Source organism: Pleurodeles waltl, chromosome 6 (assembly GCF_031143425.1).
Source record: "Pleurodeles waltl isolate 20211129_DDA chromosome 6, aPleWal1.hap1.20221129, whole genome shotgun sequence".
NCBI lineage: Eukaryota > Metazoa > Chordata > Amphibia > Caudata > Salamandridae > Pleurodeles > Pleurodeles waltl.
In genome coordinates this window covers 686,994,765-687,007,826 of record NC_090445.1, presented here as the reverse complement: position 1 = coordinate 687,007,826, position 13,062 = coordinate 686,994,765, and the positions used below count along the sequence as shown (strand labels likewise).

The following is a 13,062-nucleotide window of genomic DNA, read 5'->3' as shown; positions in this document are numbered from 1 at the left end:
CTTTGTGTATTCTTCCTAGACAGCCACACACAATGGGGAGCTTAGGGGTGACTGTATGCCAGCATGGAAGGGAGGAGCTGGACCTAGCCCCACTTACACTTCTATAGGCGGTGTCCTATTTCCTTTAAAGGGCTGGATCCCCTCTGTACTCTGTCTGGAGCCAGGGCACAAGTGCACTTCAAAGGCATGCCTGTAAAAGCTTCTCCCCACTTCAAAGGCCCAGCTGGGTATATATACTGGACCTCTGACACCGCTACTTCATTACACTTCTGGACCTGTGGATACTCTGCATGGAAGTAGGACTACTGTGCTGCTAAAAGGACTGCCACTCTGCTGTACTACTGGTCTGAATGACTGTTGCTCTGCTGTGCTAACCTGCTGCCCTCTGCGTGAGAAGGACTTGTTCTGCATCTAATGAACCCAAAACTCAGTGTACCTCCAAGGCCTAGTTGTTTGGTCTCCTTATCTGAAGCCTCAGAAACATAACAGGCTTCCAACAATATTGCACCTGCACTTGGACTCTGTTATCTGAGTCTATCTTGCCAAGTAGTGCCACCCAAGTCCTGGACCCTTGGAAGTGGGCTTAGGGTTCTCTGCCAGTCTCTGTGGATCCAGCTGAACTGATGCATTCCCTGTGCTGTGCGGCGCAAACCTGAACAGGACCAATGCATCGCTGCTGCTGCTTGGATTAGACATGTTGCAAAGACCTCCATCACAGCCCCTCGGAACCGCAGCTGTGTGGAGCAGGAAGCTGAAGACCTTGTTTTTCGAGTAAGCACTCCAGGGCTGGCCTCACATATCAGCTGTGGAGCGCCTGAATACCCTCACCAGTGATTAGCGTGCAGTAAAAACACTGTTAACATCACATAACTTAACATAGATTTCAGTGAAACAGAGGTTCTGGCCCAAGGCATCTCCTGGCCCTGACAGGCAATACCCTTGCTTGTGTCTTCCATTAGCTGGGGACACCGGGGCAATGGGATGCTCTGAAGAGTTGATTGATGTAGGGAGAAAACAGGAAGTGATATAACTTCCTTTTCAGATGGGAAATGCATCTATCATTCCAAACCTCTTCTCCTTAAAAGTGTCCTAGTGCAATTGGCTTTAAGTGCCCTTTATAGATTGTCCTGCCATTTCAGCTGATGAGTAGTTCTTTCTCTCACATTGCACAGTTTAAGTGCTGCAATTTGATCCATTTGATTAACTAATGACTGACTTTAATGTTATAGAAGTTCCTCTTTTAACTATGGAGAAATCTTTTCCGTTCAATTTCTTGTGTTTCACCTAATGCTTTGGACCCGTTGTCATCCAAATTGTTACCAATTGTTGGCTGTTCGAAATGGTAACTTATATGAGTGTGCTTTGTTAATGTCAGAACTGATGCAAGAGATTTTGCTGAGTTTGATTGTCAAAATTCAGAACCCAGTCAAACGTATGACCCTTCACAAGAGTCAGCAATTTTATTCACCGATTGAAGCCATGAGTTTGACTTATGATCTAGGAGTGAGTATTTTTGTGTAAGCTGAAATTTGTGCTAAATCACAACATAAAGTAACTCCTTTAAGTCATCTTCAACTTTAAAATCCATTATGATATCCTGTGAAGGACTACTACAGTCTAGATGTCATTGTCACTGAGATTGTCTTATGAAACCTGGATACACCTTGCGGTGCCATCAAGATATTCTAAATAGAAGCAACTTAATGAGGTTCCTCACTGAAATTCCATCCCTGAGGCAGGTTCTTCTGACCTGGTTTCAGTTAGATTCTGCCCAAGTGAAGTCTCCATCTCCACGGAATGTTCACTCACACAATGGCGTTCCAAGGTCATAGCCCGTTCAATCTTAGCCTGTGCATATTAATTGAATCATGGGGTATCACTGTTTCAGAACATAAAGTACCTTGCTATCCTGGCCGGTAATTTTGATCTGCAACAACTAAACAAAGTTCTAAACCTGTGCCAGTCTATCAGTCCTACAGTCTGCAAGAGGCTTACCGACAACTCTGGCAGATGCAGCAGCACCAGCATTGGTTGCCAAGCCTTGTCAAGATCAATGGGCCTGGCTACCTTCAGACTTTGAGCATGTGGGGTAGCGCAATAATCCCAAAGATTTTTTCTGTCTCCTGTCGTGGAACATAGCCAATGCCACAACGGTAATTCAATATGGAAAACTGCCTTACAAGTGGCAGTCATATGATATAATCGCATTGCAAGAAACCTGGCTGCTGGAGCCTCTACCACTGGTTAGATACGTACATTATCTTAAGGCAGAAAGAACCCAAAGGTTTCGTAGACCAATGGGAGGTCTTGCAGTTTACATAGCAACATCACTAAACAGTATTGCTGAACAGTTCCCATCCCCAAACTCCTTCTATCTAGATTGACAGAGCTCAGATATACACACCCCACATGGGAGATAATCCAGACTGGAGATTTTAATGCTAATCTATTTTACTGCCCTGAGGAACATGAAAAACAGTGGCAGACAACGCATTTTAAAATGTTCAAGCACAGCATTGCACATTAGGAAAACGCCACGATGTCATAGACGAGGGCTTTGTCTATGAACCTAAGCACCTTAGGCTGAAAGTAATCAACGGCAGGACGCATGGCGACTCCCCTTCAAATTATACCTACCACGGTGCAAAGGCTCGCTCGCACTTGGGTTACACTGTATATCACTTGCACTGAAACCACATCTAAGCAAATTTGAGATCACATTTACTACAATAAAGGACAATGCAGCCCAGCAAATTACTTTTAATTTTTGCCTCCTGAAGCATGACCAAGCATCAATCTACGCAGGTTTACTCAAAACACTCAATCTAAAAAGACATGTTAGCTGGTCTGTGGAACTGGGTCAAGAGACTGCTAGAACAAGCTTCTAATTTAGTAGTTATCATAGGGAACGATGGAACATCTTTCTTTCGACCTTGCTATCAAGTGCTTCTCCTGTAAAAAAAAAAAAAAAAAAAAAAAAAAAGCTGGCGGCGCAAAAAAGTTTAACTTTAAAGAAAGAGCTTAAAAAGGCTAATAGCAGATCCAAGATAGCAAATCCCCAGCTGACATCATCTGAGACAATAAAACAGCTTAGGAAGCAATATAAAAAACAGGTTTGGGAAGATCCAAGGCTTAAGAGTGAGGCATTCTGGTAAAAGCTTATCCACAACTCAAAGGAAGCAAATACTAGCTCCTTTTAGGAGAATGTTAATGCCCTAGTGCAATCTCCCAAGCTATCAACCAATTCATATGTTTCAGAGAAATCTTGGGTTATGCATTTGACCAGCGTATTTAGCAGCAATTTGCCCGTCAGGCCGCTAAGGTCAGCAAAAGCCCAAAATTCCACCATGAAGGCAAGTATATTGCTATCCAAAATTTATAGCCAGATAATCGGTGGCAAGTGATTTGACTGTCCGTGCACAAGACCATCGTCCCACTACACTTTATTCTCCCCAGGATGTAGAAAGGATTATAATAGCAGGGTCCAAATGACATTCCACAAGCTATCTTTAAACTGGGCCCTCAGTACTGGGCAAGCGTGCTATCACCCTTACAGAGAAGTCGCTGGCTCTATCCCAATGAGCTGGAGAGGATCAATATAGCACCTGATTTTTAAAGATGGAGACCTACTAGCCCCAGCAAATTATAGGATTATAGCACTAACAGATGCCAAAGCCAAGTATTATGCCTCCCTGATCCTACAAGACTTAATGCAAAGGTCAAACATTAATAAATTTGTGCCAAATAACCTAACAGGATTAGGAAGGGGCTTCGGTACAACCACCAACATCCTAGCACTTATGGTACTGGCAGACAAATGCAAGTAATTAAGGAAGAAATTCCACCTTTGCTTTATTGATTTTAAAGCTGTATTTGATCGGGTCAACCAGGGAATAATGTGGTGCAAGATAAAGGAGATGGGCATCCCTTCTGCCCTTCAGCGAGCCATCGAAGTCCTCTATGCAAACACATGGATTCAGGATAAATTGAGCGATGGCTCCAGGTTATCTGGGAAAATTCCAACCGAAAAGGGATTGAATAGGCATTCTTCTAAGCCTCTCCTAACCTTAGTGGCAGCCAAATTATGAATGATTGTTTTTATTGTAGATTAATTTGAAAGAGTTTAGTGGCTGATTTTAGTCCTTTTCTATTGATGAAAAGTGCCATGGTCTTATTATCGATTTTGTATTATTGTTTTGGTTTTAATTAACTAAACAATAAAGATGTATTAATTCATTCACTGAGGCTGGCCCTACAGGCCATTGCATCAAGCAATCAGAAACATGGTTGAACTTTTTGGTCCTTGAGGGTTTTGTTTTCACTACAAGAGTGTTAGAAATGGGGTCTTTGGTTGACAGTCAGGTTACCCCCGTGTTCAAGCAAGGACCCTCACTCTAGTCAGGGTAAAAGAGAATCACCCTCAGCTAACCCCTGCTTACTCCCTTGGTAGCTTGGCACAGCAGTAGGCTTAACTTCAGAGTGGTATGTGTAAAGTATTTGTACCAACACACACAGTAACTTAATGAAAACACTACAAAATGACACAACACAGGTTTAGAAAAATAGGAAATATTTATCTAAACAAAACAAGACCCAAAACGACAAAATAAATCCACCATACATAAGTCAAGTTATCAATACAAATGCAAAAAGAGTCATTAAGTAGTTTTAAACACACACTAGCGCTGCTTGCGTGAAATTGTACCTGGTGCGCTTCAAAAATGACCCCGCACGAGCGGGTGTGAGTCTGAAATCCATCCGCACGATGATCCCAAAACCCCGCAGGGCAGGTTGTGATCTCCCAGCCTCCGTCAGCGATGCTGCACGTCGTTTCTCCTGCTCCTTGCATCAATTCTTTGGTCGCGTTTCCTGCGACCGTCGTTTCTCAGCTGAGGAGCCGGTGGCGCAGCGTTTTTTCAGCCGCAGATCGAGTCGCGTCAATCTTTTCCCCGCACAGCGCTCTGTGTGTGGATTTCTTCCTCTTAGGCTGCCAGCTTTTCCTTTCAGGGTCCCAGGAACTGGATGGGCACAACAGGGCAGAGTTTGAATCTCTCCAGAGACTCCAGGTGCTGGCAGAGAGAAGTCTTTGCTGTTCCTGAGACTTCATACAACAGGAGGCAAGCTCTAGATCAAGCCCTTGGAGATTTCTTCTCAAGATGGAAGGCACACAAATTCCAGTCTTTGCCCTCTTACTCTGGCAGAAGCAGCAACTGCAGGATAGCTCCACAAAGCACAGTCACAGGCAGGGCAGCTCTTCTTCCTCAGTTATTCACCTCTTCTCCAGGCAGAGGTTCCTCTTGGTTCCAGAAGTGTTTCTAAAGTCTCTGGTTTTGGGTGCCCTTCTTATACCCAATTTCTCATTTGAAGTAGGCCTACTTCAAAGTAAAGTCTCTTTTGAATGTGAAATCCTGCCTTGCCCAGGCCAGGCCCCAGGCACTCACCAGGGGGTTGGAGACTGCATTGTGTGAGGACAGGCACATCCGTTTCAGTTGTAAGTGACCACGCCTCCCCTCCCTCCTAGCACAGATGGCTCATCAGGAAATGCAGCCTACATCCCAGCTCCTTTTGTGTCACTGTCTAGGGTGAGGTGCAACCAGCCCAACTGTCAAACTGACCCACGCAGGGAATCCACAAACAGGAAGAGTCACAGAAATGGTATAAGCAAGAAAATGCCCACTTTCTAAAAGTGGCATTTTCAAACACACAATCTTAAAATGAACTTTACTAAAAGATGTATTTTTAAATTTTGAGCTCAGAGACCCCAAACTTCACATGTCCATCCGCTCCCAAAGGGAATCTACACTTTAATCAGATTTAAAGGTAGCCCCAATGTTAACCTATGAGAGGGACAGGCCTTTCAACAGTGAAAAACGAATTTAGCAATATTTCACTGTCCGGACACATCAACCACATTACTATATGTCCTACCTTAACCATACACTGCACCCTGCCCTTGGGGCTACCTAGGGGTGTCTGACATGTAAGAAAAGGGAAGGTTTAGGCCTGGCAAGGAGGTACAATTGCCAAGTCGAATTTACAGTTAAAAATGCACACACAGACACTGCAATGGCAGGTCTGAGACATGATTACAGGGCTACTTATGTGGGTGGCACAACCAGTGCTGCAGGCCCACTAGTAGCATTTGATTTACAGGCCCTGGCACCTCTAGTGCACTTTACAAGGGGCTTACTAGTAAATCAAAATGCCAATCATGGATAAACCAATTGCATACAATTTACACAGAGAGCATATGCACTTTAGCACTGGTTAGCAGTGGTAAAGTGCTCAGAGTTCAAAAGCCAACAGCAACAGGTCTGAAAAAATAGGAGGCAGGAGGCAAAAAGATTGGGGATGGCCCTGCATAAGCAAAACAGTCCAACAAAGAGCAAATGGTTTGACTTATGAATTATTTACAGTTCTGTGTCCCAAGTACTCTAATCCTTATTTATAGCAGGGGTCTCCAACAAGTAGCTGGAAACTCATGAGCTACTAATAGCTCTCAAGCTATCCATAAATAGCTCTCCTGTGTGTAGCCAGCCTACAAAAACTGAAATGTTTATATTTCAAGCAAACGTAAAGTTGCTGATGTGGTCAGTATTAAATTTGTAATAATATTTGTAGCACTGGATGTTTTTCATCGACATAAGTAGCCTTTACTACAAAGAAGGTTGGATACCCCAATTTTCCACATTGCTCTCCTTCATGAGTTTTACACAGATATGCCATGAAATATCTTTTATAACTTTATCCCCATATATTATAAAGAATTAACCAGATTGTGCATTTTACATAGTGCCAGCTGATGTTGTAGTAGCTAGATCTTCTCATTGTACCAGCAGAGGAGCTTGCGCAGGCGGAAGGTCTACACTTATGGTCACAATGGGCATGATTTCTTGAGGAGGACAGAGGACGGTAGTAAGTAGTGGGAATTGAGCATGAGGAGGGATAAGGAGAGAGAGGAAGTGGAGCAGAGCTGAAAGTGGGATTGTGAGCATCAAGAAAGGAGTAGAAACGCAGGACTGGATCAGGAGTGTGTGGGAGGATGGTGTAAACTGCGGAGGGGGATTCTAGTTTGGAGACAGGCTGTTCAAGTAGACCAATAGATAAGATGTTAGACTCCCATAAGATTTTGTTTGAAGGATATTAAGCTAAGTTCTGAAGTGGTAGGATGGGACGAGTATACTACAGATTCCATAATTTGATACTGTCATGGCTCTGTCTCTGTAGGCATCAGTGCAGGTTTATAAGTAGTTCTCCATGGAGAAATGTCTTCTGCTACACATCCATCAATTTTCTTGGTGTTGCTTTCTCATGCACACTTTCGAAACATATTGCCTTTACAAAGCCCAATCTGGCTCTATTAAGAATGGAAATGGGTCTTTAAAATATTTGTGAAAATTTAGATACTCACATGTTTGTGTGTTCCCAAACTTTTCAGGTCATCCTTTCCGGGAATGAATGCTCCCTTCCCCAGTGAAAAGATTTGGCCAATTATAATATTACACCATTGTGTGGTAAAATTAAATATGGACAAATCCCTTTTGATTCATATTTAATGAATTACAAAAGTGCATTTGCACTTGTAAACTAAGACATTTACATATGCAGATTGAATTTACATACAATCAATATGTTGTGAATGAGGTCCTCAGTACTCAAACCCTTAAATGCCATAGTCAATATTTGTCCATTAGTTCACCCAATCATGAAACCCATGTGCAATTGCTCATTATGCTGAGACACTGTACACCATTCCTGCCTTCCCAGTTGAAATTTTCCCATTCAAGTAAACCAGCAGCATAGGATGTCAGGTTTTTGAGTCTTGCAGGCTAGGGGTCATTTATGCAGTGTTGACAGGAAGAAATGTTAAAACTTGCCAGATAATACCTCTACTTACAAAGGTTGGACACGCAGGCCTGATTTGAAGTTTGCTGGGCATGGAACTCTGTCACAACAGCAAAAGATTTTCTTGTTTGCAAGATCCTCAGTACACCCCTATCACTTAGTGTCCAGCAGACTCTACATAATGCATCCACTGAGCCCTGTTGGCTCTGTTAACAGGATGTTTTCCTTCGACTAAGCAGGGGCCGCCAGAGTTACTAATTTACCATATGCCCTATTAGGACTGGACCTGGAAACTGTTATTCTTGTCTCTCACCACCGGCAAAAATGTGGCAGTAAAGGACAGAAAAAAAAACAATTATGACCCACATGCCATCCGGTAGTGAGGGGTCACTTGCTTTTGTTTTTTCAAAAAACGAGGTCTTGCTTTGCGAGTTTGCTTTTGAAAAACAAAAAGCTTTTGAAACATTTGATGGCTGGCCATCATGGCTTGCAGTAATGTCCATTAAATTTTTCCTACATTGACAGGAACTGCCACCATGGCTTTTCCAGTCAACGTAGACCGCTGTCAACAGGGTGGACAAACAATTCTAAATTTGGTGGTTGAAGATCCCTCAGAATAGTGGAGGTATTGTCCGCTGCTGTCCTGATGGAGTAAATGCTATCTGTCAAACTCTAAACAGGCACTTAGGGGGTCATTCTGACCCTGGCGGTCTAGGACCGCCAGGGTCGCGGATGACGGAACCACCGCCAACAGGCTGGCGGTGCTTCAAAGCCCATTCTGACCGCGGCGGTAGAGGCGCGGTCAGAAAACCGGGGCCGGCGGTTTCCCGCCGTTTTTGCCCCGGCTGGGCGAATCCGCCAGGGCAGCGCTGCAAGCAGGAAGAGGCTGGAGGGAACAGGTGTCTTGGGGCCCCTGGGCTGGGCCACTGGCATGGGCAGTGCAGGGGCCCCCTAACAGGGCCCCGGCCAGCTTTTCACTGTCTGCCTAGCAGACAGTGAAAAGCGCGCAACACCGCCGGCTCCATTCGAAGCCGGCTTCTGTGTTGCAAGCCTCCTTCCCGCTGGGCCGGCGGGCGCTAACATGGTTAGCACCCGCCAGCCCAGCGGGAAGGTTGGAATGCCGGCAGCAGTCTTTTGGACGCGTGTCGGTCGATTGGCGGTTCCCGCCTGGCGGCAATGACCGCCTCAGTGTATTCATAGGCTTTAAGTGGAATCTGAAAGCAACTTGTCAAAAAGTCCTGTTTGCTTACTCATACTGGTGTGTCATCACCAGTTTTCAGTAACATTCTGTTACATGTACATTCACTATATATCAACAACTTGCTCTGATACTATGTATCAACCTCTGTCAGTGTCTTGCTTTATCATCAAGTGTGCAGTTAAAAATTAATATTCCACCATGTTGGATCACATAGATTTCTGTTTAATATTACAGTCCCAATGTTTGGTTAGGCACCTACATTTTAGATGTAAAAATGTGATGTTCTCAGGCACATAAGAATACCAGTTACATACATAGAGCAGATAGAAGGAGGTTTCTGTATTTGGCAGGCAGGTTTGTTTTTCATCCTAGGCTTTGCACAGCAATGTATCTGAAAATAGGAGAGATATTAACCTCTAGTTCATTTAAAAAGAGTGTAAAATGGCCTCATAGTAGTCATAATTGCAAACTAAAGATACAAAGGAACATTATTTTTGTATCTGAGAGTTTTTGTGTCCAACAGCATGCAATCCTGTGTAGCCACAGTGAACACACAAGAGCAGTAAAGGTTGGAAAATATGCGCAAATCTGGAAACACAGTACAGTGCTGCTCCCATTCTGTTTATCGTTATGAGCACCAATATCTAAATGGCAAGTTAAAAGAGAATCCACTACTGAGTGAAACAGAACATAGGTTTAATGTGGTTCCTATCTAGATGAGCAAAACAGAACTATTGATTTTTCCTTTACACCTTGTGGAACAAATTGGGACTAAATAATTTTTTAAGCCATCTCAACACTTTTTACTCCAACAAGAACCCTTCGCTTTATGTTCTTGCTTACTTACGATATGAAAGTTTTGTTTTTTTAGTCTGGAATTAGATGCTTTAATTGTATTTAAGCTGCAATGTAATTGGAGAAACAAAGTTTGTTTTTGTCTTTGCTTTCCTACAGAATCAGGAGTTCCTACATCACCTTCAACAGTATCCTTGTCAACACTATCAACTCAAATAAAAACAAGTAAAACAACAGCAAGAAAACGAATAAAAGTAGTACATCGGAAAGTTACAGTGGTAACAAAAACCACAGCACAAACAACATCATCAGCAACACCAACAACACCAAACTCAGAAACATCAACTACCATAGCAACAAACTCTTCACCCACAACAACACCCACAACAACACCAGCAACATCAATCACACCTATAACCGCAACAGCACTTACTACAACAGCAGCAACTTCAACAACATCAACCACAAAACTAACAACACCTACAAACACAATACCTTTTAAAACATCAACAACATTAACAACACCTACAACATCAATAACCACAGCGACAACCACACCTACACCACTAACATCAACCACACCTAGAACGTCTCCAACCACAACACCTACAACATCAATATCAACATCAACCACACCTATAACCTTTCCAACCACAACACCTACAACACCAAGCTCAACATCAACAACACCTACTACAACAGCAGCAACATCAACTACAGAACTAACAACACCTACAACCACAATACCTTTTAAAACATCAACAACATTAACAACACCTACAACATCAATAACCACAGCAACAACCACACCTACACCACTAACATCAACCACACCTAAAACGTCTCCAACCACAACACCTACAACATCAATATCAACATCAACCACACCTATAACCTCTCCAACCACAACACCTACAACACCAACCTCGACATCAACAACACCTACTACAACAGCAGCAACATCAACATCAACTACAAAACTAACAACACCTACAACCACAATGCCTTCTAAAACAACATCAACAACATTAGCAACACCTACAACAGCAAGAGCCAGAGCAAAAACCACAGCAACAACTACATCAGCGACCAAAACAAAAATACAGACAATAACACAAACAACAAGGTCAGCAACTATACCAAAACCAACAACACCAACAACAGTACCAACATCAATAAAGAAAACAGCAACAACCAAACCAAAAGGTAACTTCAAGTTCTTACATATCAAATGCCATGGTTATGGTATTTTTGTATAGTTTATTATGTTGTAAAGCTAAGGATGGCAATAGGATGAAACAAAGAGGTTGGTGGAAGGAGGGGATGCAGCAGTGACTTAGAATGAGATTATATGAGATTACATGAGTGAAAACCATGTTATGTGTAAGATGAAGCGGGTGTTGTTAGCTCTATGGTTGACTAGAAGAGAAGAATCAAAAAGTGTCATATGAATGCATCAAAACAGTACTAAAAGCTAGACACTATGGGGTGAAGGGAGCGGAGGCTTTGCAATACATATTCTTCACTTTTCTGCACACCCTTAATTCTCCACGAATCTGCTCATGATAAACGTTTTACTGCTCACCTTAATAAATTATCCATAACTCTGACATTTATTATTTTACACTGTTTTGCCCTATTTTGTGTTATATTTCTGTTCATTATACATTTTAAATAGTTTGTTTGCTATTTATACAATCTCTGCAGTGATATGCTAGATACATTCTGATTAATGTGTGAACAGTATATAACTGCTAGTCATCTTTTGAAGGTGTGCAAATCATACACTTGTTGAAATTGTGCAAATGCATTTTTATGACGTTTCTTCCAACATCACGTATATACGTTCATGCATTTGTTTTTTACATTAACGGACCATATTTGAGTTATACTGAAAGAAAGTTGTTGAAACAAAGTGAGATATAACAGCAGTGTAGAACCTTCCGCTAAAAGATAGGCTTGCTTATATTTCTATTTGTTATGATATGTTCGGTGTTTTTGTGCTTAAATAGGGTTTTTGAGAGCCCAGGCCTGAAAACACAAGGCAGTTTTTAGTTATTATTTTGAGTCTCTAAAAATCGGAAATGATTTGATTCTGTGTTTTTCTTCAAATGTAATAGTACCACCAATATGTAAATACAGCTATTCTTTTACTTTTCGATGGGATGAAACAAGTCATGCATCCACCCATTCTAAAAATCATATATTGCTGTGCTGTCCTCTTGGTGGTATGCAGGAATCCTCTGTCAGCTATCTGATATCTGCATTTGTCCACCTTCATTAACTCTTTTACTCTTTAACTCTGTGTCAGGACTTTCAGACCGATAGGGTCTGCACACATCTTAGCAGCATGTGGATAAAGGTTGACAAATTCCAGTAACAATAAGACAACAGGGGACTTTGAGACTTGGACAAACAGAACTTAGTTGGAGATAGGGTACTCATGGTCTCCCATTCCAAGATGGTTGGCTTACCTGTATAGTCACAGATGTTCACAAACTATTACAAACCCAAAATGTCCCATGTCACTACAGATAATTACATCACTTTCTCTTTGAATCTTCCAGAGAGAAATTTTGAGGCAGCAAAATGAAAGTAGCCATTTTCTGGCAAACTTGTTGGGTTCTCTGATTCGTTCATTAAATACTGAGGGTGAATTCAAATCCACTGGTTGTGTCCCATATCCGAGGGGTCCTGGCCTGGCAGGTCAGGCTGTTTTGCATATGGCTTTTTTGTCGGAGGTCCTATCGTGGGCAAATAAAAGATCAAATTGGATGCAGCCCAAGTAGTTACCAGTGACTGAAATTAATTGAAACATTCCACTCATGGTTTTATATACTCCTCAGTGCAGCACCCTAAGTGTGACAGATATGCCCAGTAATCGATCCCGTGCTCACTGTGATTCTGAAACCAAGCTGTGGAAAATAACAGCTGTTAAGTGTATGTTTAAAAAGAAAAAAACTAATCTAGATCCCACAGTTTGAAAAACTGTAGACCCATTTATTTTTTGTCCACTCCATCTTAAATTTTGGAGCAGCATCTTAATTTACAACTGCTAACTTATTTGGAAAAGCATGAATTACTAGAGCCCTCTCAATTTGGGTTAAGAACCAATCATAGGACAGAAACTGCTTTGGTTTTCGGCGGTGGATAATATCTGTTCTGTAGTTAATGTCGGGCAGGCCTCAGCATTGATCGTTTTGGATCTATCTGCAGTTCTT

The 13,062-nt window shown here is 42.2% G+C and overlaps 1 protein-coding gene across 1 annotated transcript in view; it reads left to right on the top strand.

Annotated features, from left to right (window-relative positions):
• LOC138301678 (uncharacterized) overlaps positions 1 to 13,062 on the top strand; it is a 175,494-nt gene that overhangs the window by 119,221 nt on the left and 43,211 nt on the right. The window contains exon 11 of the mRNA XM_069242193.1: positions 10,001 to 11,047. Within this exon, the coding sequence (XP_069098294.1) occupies positions 10,001 to 11,047 (1,047 nt within the window). The remainder of the gene's footprint in view (positions 1 to 10,000; positions 11,048 to 13,062) is intronic.